The sequence below is a fragment of the Salvelinus fontinalis genome, chromosome 41 (genome assembly GCF_029448725.1).
Source record: "Salvelinus fontinalis isolate EN_2023a chromosome 41, ASM2944872v1, whole genome shotgun sequence".
Classification (NCBI taxonomy): Eukaryota; Metazoa; Chordata; class Actinopteri; order Salmoniformes; family Salmonidae; genus Salvelinus; species Salvelinus fontinalis.
Genome location: NC_074705.1, coordinates 18204192 through 18229279, shown reverse-complemented (window position 1 = coordinate 18229279; position 25088 = coordinate 18204192). Strand labels below are relative to the sequence as shown.

Here is a 25088-nt window from a genome sequence, read left to right as displayed (position 1 = left end):
CAGTCGTGATGTGTTCAACCGATTTTGTCAAACAAATCACTTAAAAAAGTAGGTTACATTTTTCACGTTCGTCAAAAATAATTCCAGCATCCAAACAGTGCACTGTGCACCCGCCAACTTTCCTTCAATGTGCAAGTGGCTGAAACAACTACCTCACCAGAGAAAGCATCAGAGCGATGCTTTCAGCCCTGGCTTGGCCCCTGTCTTACAACGTCAACAAAAGGAAGGAGCTGGTCGTGGACTTCAGGAGACAGTAGAGGGAGTACGCCCCCATCCACATCGACGAGGCCGCAGTGGAGAAGGTGAAGAGCTTCAAGTGTCAGTGATGTGTACGCGGAAATCTGAAACGGTACACCCACACAGACATTGTGGTGTAGACGACGCAACAGCACCTCTTCGACCTCAGGAGGCTGAAGAAATTCGGCTCGGCCCCTAGGACCCTCACAAATGCACCATTGAGAGCATCCTGTCGGGCTGTATCACCGCCTGGCACCTACAACACCTGATGTCACAGGAAGGCCAAAAGGATCATCAAGAATATCAACCACACGAGCCATGGCCTGTTCACCCCGCTATCATCCAGAAGGCGAGGTCAGTACAGGTGCATCAAAGCCGGGACCGAGAGACTGAAAAACAGCTTCTATCTCAAGGCCATCAGATTGTTTATATAGCCATCTCTAGCCGGCTACCACCTGGTTACTCAACCCTGCACCTTCGAGGCTGCTGCCCTATGCACATAGACATGGAATCACTAGTCACTTTTAATGGAACACTGGTCACTTTAATAATGTTTACATACTGTATTCTAGTCAGTGCCATCCTATTCAACTATTGCTGTATAGATACAATATTCTATACTACGTACTCTACAAATATAGTAAATGTTATATACACGTACTGTCCATAATGTCTATACATCCCATCACATATATATTTATACTCCGGACTCTGACATTGCTCGTCCTAATATTTCTATATTTCTTAATTCCATTTTTTTTACTTTTTATTGTTGTATTGTTGTGAATTGTTAGATATTACTGCACTGTTGGAGCTAAGAACACAAGCATTTTGCTACACCCACAATAACATCTGGCTAAATATGTGTATGCGACCAATACGATTTGATATATATTTTTGCCCATGACATGCCATACTATTTTTGTCCAGACAGCAGCACATACATGGGCTACACATTCTCAGACAGGGGGGCGCTGTTTCACTCGCTCTGATGAGTCTTCCTGTCTCCGCTCATCTCGGTCAAATAAATTATCAATATTTAAATACTTTATTTGGACGGGAGGATGTACGATAGGGCGGTCCAGGCCACCTAATGCCCACTCATAACACTGGGGCTGATTTCACTATCTACTAACCCTTATCCTAAACGTAACCCTAGCCTTAACCTTATGCTAACCCTTACCCGAATCCTTATTCTAACCGTACCCTTATTGTTAGCAATTTATGTTATTCTTCAATAACACATACTCCAAAGAAAATCAGGGGGAGAAAATAGGTTTATTCAAAGAGGACAAATCATAATGTTATGCTGGGAGGTAGATGTTCATTCTCCCCTGTCCTCAGCTTTTCTCCACAGAACAAAGGAAGAGGATGCCATTTATAACCCCCCACCCTAGCCTGGGGTTGACCAATCAGAAGTCCGTGCAGTACAACTGGGCCAATGGCCAAATAACAAGTATCCTGCTCCAGACTCAATGTACAGAATGTAGCACACTGAGTTCAGGAGTGACATTCCACAGATTCTGTTGAACTGAAACCCAACTCCTATTTATATTGACAATTCCCCATTGACCATTAATTCTAGTACTCTTGTCCTCTCATCCTCTGCGTTGTGTATTTATCTTTAAAATATTCTTATACTCAAGCCGTCGCTTATCAACAAATAGTCCATGGTGATCCTGTACTCATTGTGTGTACTTCTCTATCCCCGCACAGATGAGGGAGTCCACCCGAGGCGCCACTCTCCCCCACCCTGCCCAAACGCACCGCCAGACGCCACAACTGGAACCCCCTGCGTTGGCTGCGCCACAACAGCAGCCGCCTCCCCAGACTCGCAGCAGCTACACCCACGCTCTACCCCCCAAGCCACAGGGGGGTACCTCCCCCCCACTTCAACAGCAACTGCCCCCCCAGATCCGCAGCAGTTACAACCAGGTCTTGCCTACCCTGCCTCAACAGCCCTCCCCTCCACCGCCCCAACAGCCCTCCCCTCCACCGCCCCAACAGCCCTCCCCTCCACCGCCCCAACAGCCCTCCCCTCCACCGCCCCAACAGCTGCCCCCCCAGATCCGCAGCAGTTACACCCAGGTCTTGCCTACCCTGCCCCAACAGCTCTTCCCTCCACCGCCCCAACAGCCCTTCCCTCCACCGCCCCAACAGCCCTTCCCTCCACCGCCCCAACAGCTGCCCCCCCAGATCCGCAGCAGTTACACCCAGGTCTTGCCTTCCCTGCCCTTCCCTCCACCGCCCCAACAGCCCTTCCCTCCACCGCCCCAACAGCCCTTCCCTCCACCGCCCCAACAGCCCTTCCCTCCACCGCCCCAACAGCCCTCCCCTCCACCGCCCCAACAGCAGCCGCCCCAACAGCCCTTCCCTCCACCGCCCCAACAGCCCTTCCCTCCACCGCCCCAACAGCCCTTCCCTCCACCGCCCCAACAGCCCTTCCCTCCACCGCCCCAACAGCCCTTCCCTCCACCGCCCCAACAGCAGCCGCCCCAACAGCAGCCGCCCCAACAGCCCTTCCCTCCACCGCCCCAACAGCCCTTCCCTCCACCGCCCCAACAGCCCTTCCCTCCACCGCCCCAACAGCCCTTCCCTCCACCGCCCCAACAGCCCTTCCCTCCACCGCCCCAACAGCCCTTCCCTCCACCGCCCCAACAGCCCTTCCCTCCACCGCCCCAACAGCCCTTCCCTCCACCGCCCCAACAGCCCTTCCCTCCACCGCCCCAACAGCCCTTCCCTCCACCGCCCCAACAGCCCTCCCCTCCACCGCCCCAACAGCCCTCCCCTCCACCGCCCCAACAGCCCTCCCCTCCACCGCCCCAACAGCCCTCCCCTCCACCGCCCCAACAGCTGCCTCCCCAGATCCGCAGTAGTTACACCCAGGTCTTGCCCTCCCTTTCACCACCCCCCCAGCTTTCTCCACCACCCCAACAGCTACCCCCCCAGATCCACAGCAGTTACACCCAGGTCTTGCCCTCCCTGCCCCCCCAGCCCTCTCCACCACCCCCCCAGCTCTCTCCTCCACCACCCCAACAGCTGTCCCCACAGCCCTACAGCAGCTACAACCAAGCTGTGCCCCCTCCACCCCCGCCACCCCCTCCCCCGCCACCCCTGCCTGCCAGCAGCACCCCTCACTACTCGGGCCCCACAGTGTTCGCCAAGTACAGCACCATCACCCGGCTGCAGAACCAGAACGCCGCCCACCAAGCCGCCAATCACCACAGGGCGCAAAACAACCACCAAAGCCCACCCAGGGCGTCAGCTCAAGCCCCGCCTTCGCCACATCAGACGGCTGTCAAACCGCTGGTCAACAACATCAACGTCCCGCCTCCCCCGCCGCCCCCGCCCCCTCCCCCGCCCTCCATGCCTGCTCTGGGGTCGGCCATGGCCGCACTCCGGCTCGGTTCCCCCAGCCCGGCCGGCCTGCCCCAGTTCATCCCACCACCGCCGGAGAGCCACGGCATCCCCCCTCCCCCTCCTCCTCTACCGCCCCCAGACCCCATGCCAGGTCTGTGCCCATTGCCCTACGGCGCCAACGCCCTCTGGCAGGCACTGGCCCAGAAGTTCCCCAGCGGTCCCCTCCAGGGCCTCTGTCCCCCCGCTGCCAGACTGGTAGAGTCTCCGCCGCCACCGCCTCCTCCCCCGCCACCGCCTCCTCCCCCGCCACCTCCCCCTCCTACCCCACCGCCTCCCCAGAAGCTCTCGGTGCCTCCCCCACCTCCTCCTCCCCCACCTCCTCCTCCCCCAACTCCTCAGCAGCAGTACTCGCCCGCAGCTGCTCCCCACCCTGCCCTACCCAAAACCTTCTCCCCGGGCTTTCTGCTCCACCACAGTGCCCGGAAGACTCTCTACCCTGTTTCCCCCCTCCCCCCCGCCCCACCTGCTGCCCCTACTCCTCCCCCACCCCCGCCCCCTCCTCCTCCGGTGTCATTGAAGAAGCAGCACAGCCTCCAGATAGTCCACACCCCCAACCAGCCCCCTCCCACATTTCCCAAGCAGCACAGCATCTCCAAGCCGCCACCCATGTCATTCACGGCTCCGCCCACCACTACCTCCCTGGTCAAACAGATGGCAAGCCAGTTCCCAGGGTCCACACTGTCAACCAATCAACTTGAGAGCGCCAAAGCCCCCCTATCCCCTCCTGCGGTGAAGGCCAAACCAAGATGGCAGCCAGGCTGTGGACAGGCCCAGCAACAGGCCTCTGAGTTCCCTCCACACGCTTCTGAGAGCAGCCTGCCGTTCACTCCTCCTCCCCCTCCTCCTCCGCCCCCACCTGCTCCAGTCACCAGCCTTGCCCCTCTTGCTCCACCTCCCCCTCCCATCACTGGCCCCACCCCTCCGCCTCCCCCTCTCCCCCCCAGCAACCTATGCTCGCCCCTGAAGAGATCTCCATCGGGCTCCTCCACACCCTCCTCAGGCTTCTCTGGCTGGGGGGGCAGGAAGCCCCCGCCCGTCACCCCCCAGAAGGCCTCCAGCATCAAGTCTAACTCTTCGGCTGAATACCAGGAGTCCCGCAGGAATCTTCTCAGCAAGTTCGCCCCCCAGTCCTCCTCTTCCCCCTCCACCGTCCCATCCTTCCCTGCCGTGTCCTTGGGTAGTTCTCCCTCTAAGGACCCCTCCTCCTCCCCGGCCGCCCCCCCGGCGCCCCCCAAGCCAGGCAAGTTGAACCTGGCCAACCTGCCCCTGGCCCTGCAGGCCAAAGTGGGTCAAGTGGGCCAGCAGCACCAGTCCACCGCCGACTTCCCTCGCGCCGTGGGCTACTTCCCCACTCCCCCACCGGCTTTTGATCTCTTCCCCCCTCCTCCACTGCCCAGTGACGGCCACGTCGGGGCACCTAAGGTAGCAGTGGTCAACTCCCAGCCAAAAGTACCACCTGCCCCTCCCGGTCCCCCTCCCCCCGCCACCATTAACTCCTCCTGGGGCAAGGGCTCCCTGAAGAAGGCCCCTCCCCCCACGCTGCAGCGGAACCAGCCGTCTCCCCCGGCCCTGTCCCCGCCTCCCAAGCTGCCCCTGCCTACCTCGCCCTCCAAGGGGAACGGCAACAACGGCGCCCCCCAGCCGGGCAACTTCATGGACGACCTGAACCGGACTCTGAAGCGCAAGTCGGTGAGCCGGCAGGGCTCGCTCTCCTCGTCCCGCCTGTCCGGCCCCAAGCTGGAGCCCGCCTCGGGCACCATGGATGACATGGAGTTGGCACTGCCCCCTCCACCGCCCGAGTTGCTGTCAGGGGGGAACGTCTCAGGCTATGCAACGCTACGGCGGGGGCCCCCACCGGCCCCACCCAAGAGGGGGGGCAACACCAAACTGACACACTGACCAGGGGAGTGGTAGAAAGGGAGACTGTTGGATGATGCCTACTTTACCTCTCTTGGAGAGGAGCTTCTATCTATCATATATCTATCACACAGGACCGTCAGTGGACATTGACAAACTGAACTCCTCGTGTTCCATTGATTATGATGGTGAATACTTAACCATGTAAATAAGGAAACGCCAAACCATGTATCAGCTTCTTCTTCGCCGTATGTTTGTGCCACGTAGTCAGAAAACCATAATAACGACTCATTCATTCTGCATTGGTACTGCATGGACATGCTGTAAAACATGAAGCTCTGTGTGTGTGTGTGTGTGTGTGTGTGTGTACCCGTTTTGTGTGCGTAGCCGTGTATGTGTGCATATGCGTCCATATGTGTGAGAGCGAGAGATAAATGGGGGGCATCTCATAAAGGAAGGCCTCTGTAATAGGGATTGTTATTTTGCCTTTGTTTTTATATGAAGTTATTTAATACATGAAAGGATTTTCTTTATAGTTACGTTTTTAAAAGCTGCAAGTATGTTGGAGAGATGCGCATAAGATCGAAAAACTTTAATCAATGAGATAAGAATTCTCAGAGAGTTTTGACATTTCCTAAGTATTCCCTGAATGTTTTACAAGTGTCTCGCTCGGTGACACGCAAATCGGAAGGACACCTTTTTTCACAGACGATTGCACTCTCGAAAGAATCTCCAAATGGAAAAAAATGAGATTCTCTCCTCCCAAAGGCACGAAACCATGACTGTGCACCTGGTAACATTTGTGACTGGGAATAATTTTTTGTTTGTTAATTTTTTATTTAATGCATACAATTTTTTTTGCTTAACTGAAGACTGGAACGGCACGTCGTGTGTATGTCTTTCGAATGCCCTGTGGGTTGTGTGCTGTGTTTGTTTGACCTTTGACCTGACCGGCATCTGAGTCGGGTTCATTAGGCACCAAGCAGAAGAAACGGACTGTGAAACAGGGAGGGACTCACTGGATTTGTCCAATAAGAAACACACATTTTCGATTTTCGTTGGGACATGCTTTAAAATGTTTGGTGCCTAATGAACATCTGCTTCTGTTTATCTGTACAGTAACAGCTTCTGCTCCCCTCCCATCAGCCCCTGCCGCCTTTTAGATTGTCACATGACATGGCCTAAAAATCATAGAAATAGAATGTACAGAGTGGAGGCAGCTATGCTCCAGGTGCCGTTTACCATATACTCAGTTATTCTCAACATGGTGGCTAAAATTGAAGCGACACGTTGTTGCTTTAAGGTACTGATCATTGAATTATGTTGCCAGTAGCATTAGACTAGACCTGACTGGCTAAATTAATTCACAAATTCCCGTCTGGCTCGCATTTAAAATTGAATGTTGCTTTCTATATCCTGTTTTTATGGCCTAAACATCCCAGTGTGGTGCAGTTTCCTGCTTCTCCTGCCAAAGGGCAGTGCAGAGAGGGGGCGGGCGGGGTTCTCGCACCAATGCCTTCATTTCAAGGGTGCTAGTACTTATTGTCCTAATAAGCCTGGCTATCAAGGTGCTGACATCTTAAAAGTTCAATGTAGGGTGTGTCCCAATTCTCCACTCTTCTCCCGAAGTGTGACCATCTTGGATTGGATTGATAGAAGCATTAGCTTCGGTTTCCACTATTTTCAGCAATAGCTACAGTATAGCGACCATAACCAAATAAAGCTGAATGACTGAACTCAAGTGGACCATGAATGTTGAGGGACCACTACTAGACGCATAAAACATGCTGTCATGTTAATCTTGCTTATCTATATTGCTTCTGCTCTGTATTGGTGAAGTTGGCTCTAGACGCTGATCTTGGGTCAGTTGTGCATTTTTGCTGGTTGGGGGCAGGGAAGCTGATCCTAGATCTGTACATAGGGGAAACTTCACCCCAGAGCCTGTGCATTTTCATGATTGAATATCATCCTTTTCAGGTTGTTGGTTTGCAGTATGTCAAACTGAAGTAGGCATTAAATTATTGACGTGTTGTGTATCTGATTTTGGGGGCCATATGAAACTAAATGAATAAAACGGGGGGAGATTGCAGACTAAATGTCTCTACTTGCCGAAGATCACAATATAGATGTTTGCAATCATACCTCAACCCTGTACTGCTCTCTTGTTTATCACCAACTCTATGGTTCATTTATTGGTTAACTTAAAGGGGCAATCTGGGACTCAAACAAACTTTTTTGCACCAACCCCATTCCTTAGCTATTTAGCAATCTAACCACAAACAATTTAACCAGGGATGCGATTCAATTCGCTTGCACCATCTGAAGGTAATTTAAAATAGAGCCGACATCGTTAACATGAATCCAATGGAGTAAAACCAGCTTATATTTTTAGTTTTGATTGGGGTAAGTGTAATTAAGTTCAAGAATCAATTTGCTATCGTTCATTTAAAAGTCAAATTGGATGTACCAATCCCAGATTGCTCCTTTAGAAATTGGTGATCTTAGGCTTGCTTCCAGGGCAGAGATTTCCTGAATTGATTGGTTGGAAAGGTTGAATCCTATGACGGTACTACGCTAAGTCACTAAGCTCTTCATAAGGCCATTCTACTGCCAATGTTTGTGGCTGTGTGCTCGATTTTTATACACCTGTCAGCAACGGGTGTGGCTGAAATTGCCAAATCCCCTCATTTGAAGGGGCGTCCACATACGTATATATATATGTTTGTGTAACATATAGTTAGTGAAATCAATGCAATTTAAAGGTTGCTGATACCAATCCAGTGATGTCGGATCAGCGGTTACTTCAAAGAAAGAAGGGTCAAGGTTCAATTTTTTTAGGCGTCGTGTCCTGTTGTATTCTAGAATAGCTAATTTGTATACCCGTCACTGGTATGATATACATTGTGTACAAAACATTTAGGAATACTTGCTCTTTCTATGAGGACTGACCAGGTGAAAGCTATAATCCTTTATTGACGTCACTCGTTAAATCCACTTCAATGTAGATGAAGGGGAGACGGGTCAAAGAAGGATTTTAAGCCTCGAGACAATTGAGACATGGATTGTGTGCCATTCTGAGGGTGACTGGACAAGACAAAAGATTTGTGCCTTTTGAACAGGGTATGGTGGTAGGTGCTAGGCACACCGGTTTGAGTGTCAAGAACTGCAACGCTGCTGGGTTTTTCACGCTTAAGATTCCCGTTCGTATCAAGAATGGTCCGCTACCCAAAGGATATCCAGCCAACTCGACACAACGGTGGGAAGCATTGGAGTCGACATGGACCGGCATCCCTGTAGAACGCTTTCCACGCCTTGTGGAGTCCACGCCTTGAAGAATTGAGGCTGTTCTGGGTGCAACTCATTATTAGGAAGGTGTTCCTAATGTTTTGTACAAAGTCTGTTTATCCACAGGCCACCCAATTTTGTTATTTTGACTATCAAATCAGCTCTATGGCCAATAATTGGGCTGCCTGTTTAAACACAGCCAAACAGCCTTTGATAATAAGATGGACTTTGAATGCCCTCTTGTGGGCTCCACATGTCTTGCATACACAGGATCACCCTGCATGCGTCTTTCAATCATGATGGATAGTAGATCATTCATAGAAATTATCGCTTGTATGTCCCTCTTACAAAACATGAAAATGAATGATGACTCGCATTCAGACAAGAGTAATCAATTTAATTGGGAATGATCTCTTATGTTCCAGTGCCACCATCAGAACCTCCCTGCTTTCCAACGAGTACTGTCAGGGCCTGATCAGGAGAATGTCCCGTTCAGATAGAAATGTATGGTGTAGAACAGATATGGTTGTCATTCAGAATTGTACTGTATAGAGCTGACAATTCCCTATTCTATCTGCAACTCTCGTAACGTTTCACATCATTGAATACACTCCGGGTGTGTCGTGCCCGAGTCACTCCAGGTGGTTGCCGACGCTGTCGCCCCTTGGGATCAGTTGAGGCTCCACTTCTTGTCTGGAGAAAGAGTGGCTGGGAAAGCGAGTGGTCTCGGAGAAGCCAGGCGCGGGCAGGACGGGGCCTGCAGCGATACATTATTTTGGTTAGCACAGTGATTATTTTGTGTGTTCTATACATTGGTGTCAACCGAAGCAGATTTGCTTTAGCCTGGTCCCTAGATCTGTTTGTGCCATCTTGCCAACTGACCAAAGGAGATAAAAAGATCGCAATAACAGATCTGGGAATAGGCTAGGTTTGCTTACCCCTGTTCCCTAATGGTTGCACGTTCAACTGCTGCCTCTTCCTCGTGAAGTTCTGTTGATAGAGAATCTGGATTTAGTTATTTTGCTGTATTGCTCAGCTGAATACTTCAGCTCTGTTTATACCTGGTGCTAACATGGATCCTTTCTCCTGATTTTGCCCACATTTCAAGAAATGTCTACACACAGCCCACGTTAACATATGTAGCTTAAGAAACAAGGTTCATGAAATTAATAACTTGCTAGTAACAGATGATTCATATTCTGACTCTCTCGGAAACTCACTTAGACAATACATTTGATACAGGGGTAGCAATACAAGGTTATAAGAAAAAACGACATGTCAGTGGTGGTGTTGCTGTTAATATTCAGAACCACATTCCTGTACAGATTTGAGATGGTCTCATGTTAAATACTGTTGAAGTAATATGGCTACAGGTTAACCTGCCTCACATAAGGCCCATTCTGGTGAGAAGCTGCTATAGACCACCCAGTGCTAACAGTCAGTATCTGGATAACGTGTGAAATGCTTGATAAAGTATGTGATGGAGGTATATTTTCTGGGTGAATATTGACTGGCTTTAATCAAGCTGCAACCCGGTTATCATTCAACCTACAAGCGTAGTTACAAACAGCAGAGGAATGAAATTATCAACATGTATTGAATACATATTTACTAATGCTGCAGAAATGTGCTTGAAAACAGTATCCAGATCATTGGATGTAGTGATCCCAATATAGTAGCCATATCTAGGAAAACCAAAGTTCCGGCCTAATATAGTGCATAAGACGTCATAGAATAAGTTTTGTAGTGATTCCTGTTAAGGTAAAGAATATTTATTGGTCTGTGGTGTGTAATGAGGAGCAAACCGATGTTGCACTTGACAGATTTATGAAATTGCTTATCCCAGTTACTAATAAGCACGCACCCATTAAGAAAATGACTGTAAAAACTTAAATCCTGGGGATTGATGAGGAATTGAAAAATGGTATGGTTGAGAGGGATGGGGCAAAAGGAAGGGCTGCACAACCGATTGGCAGACATAGTGCAAATTGAGAACTCATGTGACTAAGCTGGAAAAAAAATAAACTACACTATGAAACGACAAAGAATGATAGTAAAAAGGCCAACTCAGCTCCATTGAATCAGGTGGCTCATTCATCACAAAACCGACTAATATTGTAATAACAATTTTTTTCATTGGCAAGATGACACTACATACACATCCAAGTCTATTTGACCGAATTCTGTAAAGTCAGTGTGGAAGAGGTGAAAAAAATTGTCTATCAACAATGACAAGAAACCAGGGTCTAACAATCTGGATGGAAAATTACTGAGGATAATAGCAGACAATATTGCCACTCCTATTTTCCACATCTTCAATTTAATACTACTAGAAAGTGTGTGCCCTCAGGCCTGAAGGGAAGCAAGTCATTCCGCTACCTAAGAATAGTAAAGGCCCCTTTTCCTGGCTCAAATAGCCGACCAATCAGCCTGTTACCAAACCTTAGTAAAGTTTTGGAAAATATTGTATTTGACCAGATACAATGCTATTTTACAGTAAACAAAATGACAGCACGCTATTAGGGAAGGACATTAAACAAGCACGGCACTTACATTTTTCAGCCAAACATCAGTCATTTGTGTATGATAAAAATATTGTGGGGGCTGTTTTGTTAGACTTCAGTGTGGCTTTTGACATTATCGATCATAGTCTACTGGAAAAACATATGTTATGGCTTTACACCCCCTGCTATATTGTGGATAAAGAGTTACCTGTCTAACAGAACAGAGAGGGTGTTCTTTAATGGACGCCTCTCCAACATAATCCAGGTAGATTCAGGAATTCCCCAGGGAAGCTGTCTAGGCCCCTTTTTTTAATCTTTATTAACCACATGCCAAAAGCCAGTGTGTATGTGGATGACTCAACACTATACACATCAGCTACTGAAATGATTGCAACACTTTACAAAAAGCTGCAGTTAGTTTCAGAATGGGTGTCAAGGAATACAGTTGTCCTAAATATTTCAAAACTGAAAGCATTGTATTTGGGGCAAATCATTCACTAAACCTCAACTAAATCTTGTAATAAATGTGGAAATTGAGCAAGTTCAGGTGACTAAACCTCTTGGAGTACCCTGGATTGTAAACTGTCATGGTCAAAACATATTGATACAACAGTAGCTAAGATGGGGAGAAGTCTGTCCATAATAAAGCGCTACTCTACCTTCTTAACAGCACTGTCTCCAAGGCAGGTCCTACAGGCCCTAGTTTTGTCGCACGTGGACTACTGTTCAGTCGTGTGATTAGGTGCCACAAAGAGGGACTTAGGAAAATTGCAATTGGCTTAGAACAGGGCAGCATAGCTGGCACTTGGATGAACACAGAGAGCAAACATGAATAATGTGCATGTCAATCTCTCATGGCTCAAAGTGGAGGAGAGATTGACTTCATCACTACTTCTATTTGTGAGAGGTATTGACATGTTGAAAGCACCGAGCTGTCTGTTTTAAACAACTAGCACACAGCTCGGACACCCATGCATACCCCACAAGACATGCCACCAGAGGTCTCTTCAGAACAGACTATGGGAGGTGCACAGTACTACATGGAGCTTGATTCCACATCAGGTAACCGATGGAAGCAGTAGAATCAGATTTAAAAAACAAAGATACACCTTATGGAATAGCGGGGATTGTGAAGCAACACAAACATTGACACATGCATACGCACACATAACATACGCACTATACACACACGTACACATGGATTTTGTGTCTGTAGATATATGGTAGTGGAGTATGGGCCCGAGGGCACACGCTTAGTGTGTTGTGAAATCTATTGAATGTATTGTAATGTTTTATTGTATAACTGCCTTAATTTTGCCAGACCCCAGGAAGAGTAGCTGATGCCTTGGCAGCAGCTAATGGGGATCCATAAATACAAATATGCTATTAAAATGTCTTATCTGTCCACTGTGTCTGCATTGTGACCATATTTCCTGGTCCCTTCCTTTATGCAAACTATTTCACAGCTATTCTTAAAAAATCATATAATTGTAAGACATGCAATTAGTCAATGGTGGCACCTGTCAATGACTTTAGAGGGTGGAATGACAAATGGTTTCTCTGTCAAGTTCTGTCTACACTTGTAAGATATCCAGACACAATGCGTGTCTGACTACCTCTGGAGGTGGGCAGAATGATCTGATCACAATGTGTCTTGATTGTCTACACCTGTCAAAAAATATGGGCACAATCAGAATGTGGACAAGATCAGGGCAAATAACTCAAGTTAGAACCAGGTATAAACGGTTGATGATCTATCCCAAACGGAACCTTAGCCTCTACCTCTAGGCAGTCAATGTCCATCTGAAAGGATTGGATAGATGGAATTGTTGTCATATTACTTGTACCTATCAAATCCTTAAAGATCTACACGAGTGTCTTTAGGCCCTAAAATGGGTTGATTTTGGGATTGGGCATCTCTTAGGGCGTTTTAACACTTGGTCCCGTTCAGCAAATCTTTGGGAACGGAGTCCGGTTCGCTTACATTTTTGTGCAGTGTGAATGCTTCAAAGGAACTCAGACCCCATGTAACAAACCGAACTGAGACCGTCTTGAGAGGTGGTTCACTTTTTTTTGTGAACCGAAAGCTCTCCAGGTTCACGTATCATTGTTTCCACACCAAGCACTATAAGCTTCTGCAAAACCGTTTCCCCTGCCATAGCCCCTCACATTAGTGCCACAAACGAACAAAAATATTATGTGCAGGTTTGGTGATACAATTGAGTATAACATTTTCAAATAAAGCATTAAGATTTTGTTCTTAACTGACTTGCCTAGTTAAATAAAATAAAAATGTTTATCTGTAGTTATTGTTCTGCCTTTTATCCTGTTACCAGTCATTTGTACATTTTGATTATAATTAGTATGTCTTATTTTGTAACTAAATGCAAACTACATTATTAGCTTCCAAAATGTATGTAGGGACACCCCTGGTTGTCCGATAACAGGTTCGGATGGTATGGCTTGTGTATTTACCCACAGTGCATTGAGTAAATGTTGGGGGGGGATCTTGGTTATTTTCTAAGCATAGGAATTTGAATGCAAAGAGGACTCCGACCACAAAAAAGTTGAAGTGAACTGGTAAGAGAGCTGAGACCTCATTCAAATCAAAGGACAGTGTGAATACAAAGAACTGAGTTAATTTATCTTTTTTTCACCCCAGAGTTCACTTTAAAGAAGAGTGAGATGAGTTCTTTTAAAGAGGAAATCATGTGAAAACGCCCTTATGTTCTCTTCATCTATTGGGCATCCCCCTCTCTCTGTCCCTCCCTCTCTCACCTCTTCACTGCTGGACTCGGAGCTGGAGCTGTCCTGGCCACATTTCAGGGACACAACCTGAGTGACCTCTGCAGTGACGCGAACACGCGCGGTGCAGGAGGCGGCCGGCTGGGAGAGAGGGAACGAGGGAGGAAAGAAGAATTAGTGGCAGTTAAAATGGGCATACAATAAAGCACTTTGGTCAGTATGCTAGTACAGTATGAATGCACAATGAACGCTTCTCTATCTAAACATCTATATCTTTAGCGTTTTATAACAGGCGCCAGTCCTGTTGGAATGTTCAGGGCTGAGAAAAACTCATTTGGTGACATTCTGTTCTCCCCTGTCTGTCACAGCAAACACAGCATCCCATGCCAAAATCAACAGTGTGTGGAGTCTGTCAACAGAGAATGTCCTAAAAACCGTCAGTTTCTAGATGAACCCCACAAACCCTTTAGTGGACTATCACAGTAATCTATGTCCAGGACCAAACACAAACAATTTGCTCATATTGTCATCCGGTATTGATTTAAAATACAGCTACTGCAGTTTATGTAGGTATTTTTCCTGTTCATCTGGTCCTAGATTTAGAAAATATATTACATTTGTGGGTCAAGAAAATAATTTGTTAAAGAGATGTGGTCATGTATTTATCAGTCCCAATCCTTCGTCAGCTGCGTATTGGGGAGGAATTATTTATTGTACTGCGTCAGTGTATTTCAGTCTCAAAGTAGTGTATAGAGTAGAGTGCTGATCTAGGATCAGGTCCTCCCTGTCCATAGTGTATTTTTATTAATTATGATCTAAAAAGGGAAAACTGATCCTAGATCATCACCCTTATTCTGAGATGCTTGATACATACAGCCCCTGATCTATTTCTTGCACTGATTTCATAGGCTGCGATGGCACAGGCAGCCCAATTCTGATATTTCACTAATTGGTCTTTTTTTACAAATCAGATCTTTTCTTTGGCCAATAATCGAGGATCGGGTCTCACCACAAAGAAGCCCACTCTGAAAGCACATCGCTGTGGGTCTTCTCCAGAGCTCTTCAGACAGTCTGTCTCCTTGATCCCAAAGTTCATCATCAGGTCATAAGTGTTCAATCCCAAAGGAACAACCTGGAAGAAAAGATACATTAAGATCTATGTGATGACGTGTATGAACAAAACAATAAAAAAAGTCATGTAACGACCCCTACCTAGGTATGCTTGCTCCTATCTTCCCCAAGTGAGCAGAGGTTAGCAAGTTTGACTTGCTACATTGTTGTCAGAAGTGGGATGGTGCCTGTGAGGCCATTCAGGGAGAAGTCTACACGTGAGGGAACTGGTAGGCTAGATAGACTTGTTAATGTATACAGAACAAAAATATAAAACGCAAAATGCAACATTTTCAAAGATTTTACTGAGTTACAGTAGGGGCAGCAGGTAGCTTAGTGGTTAGAGCGTTGGGCCAGTAACCGAAAGGTTGCTAGATCAAATCCCCGTGTTGACAAGGTAAAAATCGCTCATTCTGCCACTGAACAAGGCAGTTAACCCACTGTTCCTAGGCCGTCATTGTAAATATGAATTTGCCTAGTTAATTAAAAAATAAAGGCAATTTAAATACATTAGGCCCTAATCTATGGATTTCAAATGACTGGGAATACAGATATATGTTGGTCTCGAATACATTTTTTTTTTTTTTAAGTAGGGGTGTGGATCCGAAAAACAGTCAGTATCTGGTGTGACCACATTTTGCCTCATGCAGCATGACATCTCCTTCGCATAGAGTTGATCAGGCTGTTGATTGTGGCCTATGGAACGTTGTCCCACTCCTCTTCAATGGCTGTGCGTAGTTGCTGGATATTGGCAGGAACAGGCTGTCGTACACTTCGATCCAGAGCATCCCAAACATGCTCAATGGGTTACATGTCTGCTGAGTATGCAGGCCATAGAAGAACTGGGACATTTTCAGCTTCTAGGAATTGTGTACAGATCCTTGCGACATGGGGCTGTGCATTATCATGATGAAACATGAGGTGATGACGGAAGATGAATGGCACAATAATAGGCCTACAAATCTGTCGTTCTGTCCCTGAACAGGCAGTTAACCCACTGTTCCTAGGCCGTCATTGAAAATAAGAATTTGTTCTTAACTGACTTGCCTAGTTAAATAAAGGTAAAATATTTCTTGTTTTTTGAGAAATAAGCTTTTTGTGCGTATGGAAAATTGAAAAACAGATGTTGAGTTTATATATTTTTGTTCCGTGTAGTACTTTCCTATAGTAGGGGCTATATTCCAACTGTAAAGCTGAAACATTGCGGATTCTGTGATAGAATTAATCAATTTACGATTGAGCCGACATATGCAGCCTTTACCACTAAAGCGGGAACATTGCCTTTAAATTTCAATCACGCTGTAAAGCTGAACTTCCGCAATGTGGATTGAATAGAGCCCTAAGAGCATACAGTGTCTTCACACCCCTTAATCTTTACCACATTTTGTTGAGTTACAGCCTGAATTTAAAATGGATTCAATTGAGATTTTGTGTCACTGGCCTACACACCCCATAATGTCAAAGTGGAATAATGTTTAAAAAAAATTTGCAAATGAAAATGAAATATTTTTTGAATGACAATCATCTCTGTACCCCACACATTATCTGTAAGGTCCCTCAGTCGAGCAGTGAATTTCAAATACAGATTCAACCACATAGACCAGGGAGATTTTCCAATGCCTCGCAAAGAAGAGCAACCGATTGGTAGATGGGTAAAAGAAAATAAGAAACGGACATTGAATATCCCTTTGAGCATGAGGATGGTGTATCTATACACCCAGTCACTAAAGATACAGGCGTCCTTCTTAACTCAATTGCTGTATTTAATATTCAATACTTTTGCGAACATTTCTAAACACCTGTTTTCACTTTGTCATCATGTGGTGTTGTGTAGATGGTTGAGAAAATAAGAATATTTCATCCATTTTGAATTCAAGCTGTAACACAACAAAAAAATTGTTACAGCTTGAATTCAAAATGGATTAAATAGATTTTATCACATTTAATGTGGAATAAATCAAGGGGTATAAATACTTTATGAAGGCACTGTAAATGTAGCCATTCCACTATGAGGTCAGGGGTGGGAAGACACTTACCCTTTTGATAGAGCCACGTGTGACTCGGTATAGACGAAGGCCAGCGTACATATTGTTGACTTGGGTCATGGTCACGACGAGAGCCTTGTCTGCCGTGGACGCCAACTCTGACTGGTACAGGGGCAAGCCTGCAGAGGTCAAAGGTTAAAGAGGAGACTGAGCACTCATACAGTACATTTCACATCAGTGGTATTTGGGAGGTAATATTGTCCTGGGTCCCTCGTCAGCATTGTGAATTAATGTTTTTATTTTTATTATGTATTATTAATGAGTAACATAATACCTTGAACTGGGTCATGTTCATTAGGGCTCACTGTAGCAAAACGTTTTGCAACAGAAAACGAAAAATAAATATGTCTTATTCCTCCCCATTTTACTTGTTTTCTTCAGGTTGGTGGCCAATAAACACGACTCTGGCTTAGCTTCCTGACTGGACGCAAATGACAAATCAAATGGACTGAGACATGTGTAGAAGCACTATCAGAACCAGCTGCAAAATTGAATTCTACACCTGAAAGGATTGTATATCACTTACCTGAGCAGCACAAAGACTGCAGCAAGGCCAGCATGAGAACACCACACCACTTCATCTTCTGTCTAGCATAAAACAAAGCACCTCGATCATCAACTCCCCCATTCCTTAAATACAGGACGATCAGACTCTACCCTGCCCTCTCCCTCCTGTCCCCTCCTCCTTGCCACAGCACTGACTGACCTTAGTTCTTTGGGTTTATTTCATTGCCAACAGTATTGACCTACAGGCTGAAATCTCATTACTTTGAAGTAGTCTTCTTCCTGGAACTAAACTTGCCACATGTTCATTTACCTTTCAGTCATTTAGCAGACACACTTACAATCTTACAAATCAATGCAAACAACTACATGTCACAATAGTTGCAAGTAAAACCTTCAAAATAGCCGCCATAAGCGAAGGCAGTGCTAGCAAAAACAGACAAGTTTGCTCGCAAGAAAAAAGACCGGTACAACAGTTGTTTTCTGATTGTCCTATTCATGTTTTTACATGGTGAAAATAGGGCCAAATGTCATTTTCCAGGGAATCATTCAAGCTGAAACACTGACTGTCATCCACATGTTTATTGTGCTCAAATGCTTGTTGATCATTTATCATTGCACTAAAGACCCCCCCCCCAAAAAATTACAAATGTTTTAATATAAAAAATAAAAAAATCTTCTTAGGATACAAAACGGTATTTCTAGTTATTTTAACATTACATTACATTTAAGTCATTTAGCAGACGCTCTTATCCAGAGCGACTTACAAATTGGTGCATTCACCTTATGACATCCAGTGGAACAGCCACTTTACAATAGTGCATCAGATCTTTTAAGGGAGGGGGGGGGGGGGGGGGGGGGGGCAGAAGGATTGCTTTATCCTAGGTATTCCTTGAAGAGGTGGGGTTTCAGGTGTCTCCGGAAGGTGGTGATTGACTCCGCTGTCCTGGCGTCGTGAGGGAGTTTGTTCCACCATTGGGGGGCCAGAGCAGCGAACAGTTTTGACTGGGCTGAGCGGGAACTGTACTTCCTCAGTGGTAGGGAGGCGAGCAGGCCAGAGGTGGATGAACGCAGTGCCCTTGTTTGGGTGTAGGGCCTGATCAGAGCCTGAAGGTACTGAGGTGCCGTTCCCCTCACAGCTCCGTAGGCAAGCACCATGGTCTTGTAGCGGATGCGAGCTTCAACTGGAAGCCAGTGGAGAGAGCGGAGGAGCGGGGTGACGTGAGAGAACTTGGGAAGGTTGAACACCAGACGGGCTGCGGCGTTCTGGATGAGTTGTAGGGGTTTAATGGCACAGGCAGGGAGCCCAGCCAGCAGCGAGTTGCAGTAATCCAGACGGGAGATGACAAGTGCCTGGATTAGGACCTGCGCCGCTTCCTGTGTGAGGCAGGGTCGTACTCTGCGGATGTTGTAGAGCATGAACCTACAGGAACGGGCCACCGCCTTGATGTTGGTGGAGAACGACAGGGTGTTGTCCAGGATCACGCCAAGGTTCTTAGCGCTCTGGGAGGAGGACACAATGGAGTTGTCAACCGTGATGGCGAGATCATGGAACGGACAGTCCTTCCCCGGGAGGAAGAGCAGCTCCGTCTTGCCGAGGTTCAGCTTGAGGTGGTGATCCGTCATCCACACTGATATGTCTGCCAGACATGCAGAGATGCGATTCGCCACCTGGTCATCAGAAGGGGGAAAGGAGAAGATTAATTGTGTGTCGTCTGCATAGCAATGATAGGAGAGACCATGTGAGGTTATGACAGAGCCAAGTGACTTGGTGTATAGCGAGAATAGGAGAGGGCCTAGAACAGAGCCCTGGGGGACACCAGTGGTGAGAGCGCGTGGTGAGGAGACAGATTCTCGCCACGCCACCTGGTAGGAGCGACCTGTCAGGTAGGACGCAATCCAAGCGTGGGCCGTGCCGGAGATGCCCAACTCGGAGAGGGTGGAGAGGAGGATCTGATGGTTCACAGTATCGAAGGCAGCCGATAGGTCTAGAAGGATGAGAGCAGAGGAGAGAGTAACAATATAATTATTACAGCAGTCATCATCAGGATCGTGAAGTTAGTCTCTACAGGCTCGCCCCTATCCTCTCTCTCAATGATGTCAGAGATCAGAGTTTGGTCATCATCAGGATCGTGAAGTTAGTCTCTACAGGCTCGCCCCTATCCTCTCTCTCAATGATGTCAGCGATCAGAGTTTGGTCATCATCAGGATCGTGAAGTTAGTCTCTACAGGCTCGCCCCTATCCTCTCTCTCAATGATGTCAGAGATCAGAGTTTGGTCATCATCAAAAAGTCAGTCAGACACTGCTGGCATTCCAGGTAGTCTTTTTTGTAGTCACACTACACAAGAGATCAGATCTCACAATGCCTAGAGAAGTGTTTCACATCCCAAGAACCACATTAATACTGTATGTAGCCTAGCGGTTAGGAGCGTTGGGCCAGTAACTGAGAGGTCGCTGGTTCAAATCCCGAGCCAACTAGGTGAAAAAAATATGTCGATGTCCTGGGTCGCCGTCAATAATGGCTGATCACATGCGTGAAATAGGACAAATGCAAGCACCCGTCTTATTATAACAATCTTCTGAGGTTTGTAGTTTGACTGCAAAAAGACAATCTGGAATGCCATCAAAATCACAGTTGTGTCCAGTCCTTGCTAGACAAGCACTAATCTAGTCTACCAGCCGGCTCTCTGTATGCGTTAACAATTCAGACTGGGAACTTGAAGGTTAGACAAACACTAAAAATGTTATGCCTCAAGTACAAATAGATTGGAAAAAATTGAATGGGTCTTGAAAACATAAATACTAAACATATAATAAGACCCTCTAGAAGGAGTGTACACCTGGACTGACGTGTCAATAAATACAGCTCTTTCATTTAAGTCAACGTATTTCTTGTGCACTTTAACACCAACGGTATTCTATGTCAACTAAAGGAATGGCTAGTATGCCAAAATGTGCCAAGGCAGTACAAGCATGAGTTTTAGTCACACACACACACACACACACACAGGTATGTATCCATGTGCATGCATGCACGCGCACACTCACACCACACACACCCCACACACACCCCCATGAGCCTGTGACACACACACACTTCCACCCACAGACACTCCCCCACCCATACCCCTCATCGCGCCAGTGTCCACATGACAGGCTCCATGGTGGCCAGGAATCAGGCCTCAAACTCCTGGTCGGAGAAGCAGATGACCGAGAGGCGGGCATTGCGTCAGATCTCCAGGCGGGCCGAGGGTGACAGGGCCAGGATCTGCTCAATGGCATCTGCGTAGCCATCCTCATCCTCGGCCAGGAAGCCCGTCTGGCGGCCCTCGTAGGGCACCACAATGTCCAGCCTGGGGCCTCCAGACTTGTGGGCCAGGATGACGGTCCCAGCCGCCATGCACTCCACCACCCCTGAGAACAGAGGAGAGCAGAGGGTGCAGGGTACGTGCTGGCTGTAAAGTTAGGTAGACACATTACTGGACATATAATTACATTACCTAAGACTGCATTTATATTGAACACTGAAAGAAGAAGCACCAACCTCAGCGACTCCCTTCCTCCCGGCCCCGCAACTAGCCCCGTCTCTTTCTTCTGCAGCACCTTCCGGAAGGCGCGAATCTGACGCCGATGGTCCTTCTCCGGTCAAAACTGACCAATGGAAACGATGGAATGGCACTTCCGGTCCGAGTCCTCGTCCAATGGGAGCTGGAGGAAGGCGTGGGTGTCGCAGGGCAGGTAGACTAATAAGGTGCGGTTGGTAACTCGCCACCGGGTCAGGATGTGGTTCAGGGTCCAGCTGGAGTTGACAATGACCACGCCGCTGCAGGAGCCGGCCAGACCATAGAGCAGCGCCAACAGGCAGTAGTAGACAACCTTGACCGCGCTCAGGAACAGGTTGTTGGAGATGTAGCCTGCATTGTTGAACCTAGAAACATAGGGGGCGGTTGGTTGGGGAATGGTCAAGGATAACATGATAGGATCAGGTGAGGTGAAAGGAAGCATGCACAACAAGAGGAAGTCATGCATTGATGTCAATGATAAAGTGGAAAGTGGACCTAAGTTACAACATGAACACTGATTGATGCAGGCTTGATGACAGTCTGATGACAGTCATAACAACGACAGCAGTGCAACGTGTTAGTTAGTGCTTGTAAGTCTCCAGAGAATTCCCAAATCCCATATTCCCCTTAGCCTGATTTGATCCTGATCTTAGCCTAGTCCAGATCTGTAGGTGACTTTTCAGCCAACTTCTCTGACTAACATGGTCATGTCATGGTAGTCAGAGTGTGACATTGACAATAATAGTCAGAGAGGCATTGGCTAAAGCACATTCAGATATGGACCTGGCTATATCCCCCTAGTTAGACTGTGTCTCGGGGCCCGGGGGTCTGTAGTGGGAAACAGGGTTCTGACGATTACCTACCTGGGGTTCCTCTTGCGCACCACCGACAGCATGTCTGTGCTGATGGTGGGGTAGTGCACGTAGCTAGCCACGTGACAACCCCCTAGGTATTTAAACACAGGCAGAGTGAAGGTGTGGAGTCGATGTAGACATCTGGGACAAACTCCGTAAGGGCTTCCCAACCAAGGAAGATTGAGCCTACACTCTGACCAATCAGAGTGAAGTGGGGGAAGAGGCTGGCCTCGACTGATAGGCGGTGTTTGAGGAAGACAAACTGGACGGGTCGAGGTAAAAGGATGAAGAATCTGCTGATCCGTCACACCCTGGTCGCCCGTGTACACCATGAAGTTGACATCTTGGTACCTGGGACATGGAGAAGACCATATTTGTTATTGCATACAGTAGCAAACCCTTTTGCAATGGATAACGTTTTGCAACAAAAACAATAGTTTATTGGACAAGTTCAGCTAGTCCCTCCCAGTTGGTAGTACTTCCCTCCCCTGTGGGTCTGTTTGCATCCATTTGGTTCCTAGTGAATATGACCCAGGTGGGTGAATTAATGTGGAAGACTGGGAGATATTCATTAGGGCACATAACAGAAAATGTTACGCAAGGGAAAACAAAAATGGGCGTTCCAATCTGTTTCCCGAGGTGCCTTATTGCTATTATAAACTGGTTACCAACGTAATTTGAGCAGTAAAAATAAATGTTTTGTCATACCTGTGGTATACGATCTGATATACCACGGCTGTCAGCCAATCAGCATTCAGGGCTCGAACCACCCAGTTTATAATAATATCCTTTGTCACCGGTGATTATTAGCTGGTGTGGCTTAGCTTAGTCAAGGTGCAATGATTTCCCCTTACCTATTCTGCAAAGCTCTGAGGGCACACCACAGCACTCTCTCGCCTCCACCTCCTGCGTTGCAGTACAGGTGAAAGGCCCCTGTGGGACGCCCATTGTGCTCATCGTGCGTTCCTGTTCGCCTGCAGCCACACGCGCACACCCATGATGAGCACGATCAGGGTGGCGGTCAGGAGCATGGACAGAAACACACATGGCAGAAGCAATGTCCACAACAACCTGGGGTAATGAGAGAACTAAAAGAAATAAGGTGACAGACCTGCTCTTTAAAAATATATATATATTTAACTAGGCAGGTCAGTTAAGAACAAATTCTTATTTACAATGACAGCCTGGGAACACTGCCTTGTTCAAGGGCAGAATGACAGATGTTTTACCTTGTCAGCTCGGGGATTCGATCTCGCAACTTTTCGGTTACTGGCCCAATGCTCTCACCACTAGGCTTCCTGCAGCCTCTCTACATAAAAGTTAGGGCCCATTCAGTAAGACAACGTTGTGTAACGTTCAATTAGAAATATATAATGTAGCTAGTACAAACATGCATCTCTGACTTGTAGAATATGGAATCACATCAGCTCTATTTATGCCATTTATATCTGCAACCATCTGCGTTTGTTTACCTCAGAGCCATATATGAGCTATTGCAGCTCTATTCATTACATTTCTACCTGCAACGTTACTGCTGAACAAGGCCCAGGAACCCTGTCAAACGGATTATCTATACTACAAGCTAGCTTTCGATAAACCTTGTCTGTACGTAGGGGTTTTCAGCGGTTATATTCGCCCACCATTGGCTCCATGTGAACTACAATACCAACGCTTTGTTTTAACGTTAAAAACGTAAGTAATCAATAATAGTCTTTCGAAACATATGCGGACATACCCAATTGAGGATAGGTATATTTCTCCCCGACGACGATCGTAATGAACGTATCTTTCATATCAGAGAAATATTTTTTTTTTAACTAAATGGTTAAATTATTACACATCTTGTTAGTGTTAGGGTTCCCACACGGCCATATCTCCATGTTACGTTGCTTGTTTACAGAAGACAGGCTGAAGAAATAGGCGGCCATCTGGTTGTCACTGTTACCACAAACAAAGTCAAAATTGGCTATTGTAAAAATTAATGAAAATAAAAATTTGCTTTTTGTTCTTAATTTAGGGTAAGGCATAAGGTTAGTGTAGGTTTAGAAGATAAATTGTAGAAATAGGCAGGGTTTATGACTTAACTAGTGATGAACTGGTTACCTGTGCTAATTAGGTAGCTATCTTTAGAATGCTCCGAACACCTGTGTGTTATCGTAACTGGGTAATGGGGGGCGTAAGTGTAGTTATCCATCTGGGTAATGGGGGGAGTAAGTGTAGTTATTCATAAACTGGGGGCACACACAGCTTATGGATGTGTAAAACTGTTACAGTAACTATTTTTAGATGCATCTTTTTAGCTGACATGAAAGATAAGGGGTGGCATATCAGCCTGTTTCAAATGGTTGACGTTTATAAACGTTAAAAGACAGCGTCGGAATTGTAGTTCACACAGCCAACAACCGTGCGTGGACAAAGCTAAGCGCGGAAAACCCTGCGCCACAGATAATAATAAGCCTTTCAGAGCTTCCTACATTCCATGAGTAACAAGACATGACTTAAGAAAAATGACACGAGTCGACATTGATAAACATAGGCTGTGAATTACTTGTGATAAAAATAATAGCTGGCTTAACGTTAGTTAGCTGTAACGTAGGTGTTGTGCTGCTGTTGACAGCTAAGTTAGCTGACTAAAGCAATCAGTCGCACGTTTTGTCTAGTTAGTTGCGCTAATATCTAACATCTTTTGACAAAGATGTACATAAAACACTAACTTTGAGCAAGTTGATCATGGACAGACATCTTTACACAAACTCTAAACCGGAAGTGTTTGTCCTGCAAATTCACTATTGTTTTTTATTTTAGGTTAACGCGTACGTTCTTATTATACCTCAGCGAGCGCATAACGCTACCTGGTGTAGTCAGTGATGTTTATAAAATTATCTTGGCACTCCTCAATTGTACCAAATATTTTGGAAGCTATAGAAAGTCATTTATTAATGTCTACATTTTGAAACGTTTAT

At 46.7% G+C, this 25088-nt stretch overlaps 1 protein-coding gene and 2 pseudogenes across 4 annotated transcripts in view; 1 reads left to right on the top strand and 2 right to left on the bottom strand.

Moving 5' to 3' along the window:
• LOC129840200 (ras-associated and pleckstrin homology domains-containing protein 1-like) overlaps nucleotides 1–14190 on the top strand; it is a 100560-nt gene extending 86370 nt beyond the window's left edge. For all 4 annotated transcript variants that reach the window (XM_055907862.1, XM_055907864.1, XM_055907863.1 and 1 more), the window contains one exon: nucleotides 1954–14190. In XM_055907862.1, the coding sequence (XP_055763837.1) occupies nucleotides 1954–5556 (3603 nt within the window). In that variant the 3' untranslated portion in view covers nucleotides 5557–14190. The remainder of the gene's footprint in view (nucleotides 1–1953) is intronic.
• On the bottom strand, nucleotides 9176–17846 carry LOC129840201 (secreted phosphoprotein 24-like; annotated as a pseudogene).
• Nucleotides 17847–19731: 1885 nt separating this feature from the next.
• On the bottom strand, nucleotides 19732–24969 carry LOC129840329 (GDP-Man:Man(3)GlcNAc(2)-PP-Dol alpha-1,2-mannosyltransferase-like; annotated as a pseudogene).
• Between the last annotated feature and the right edge of the window lie 119 nt (nucleotides 24970–25088).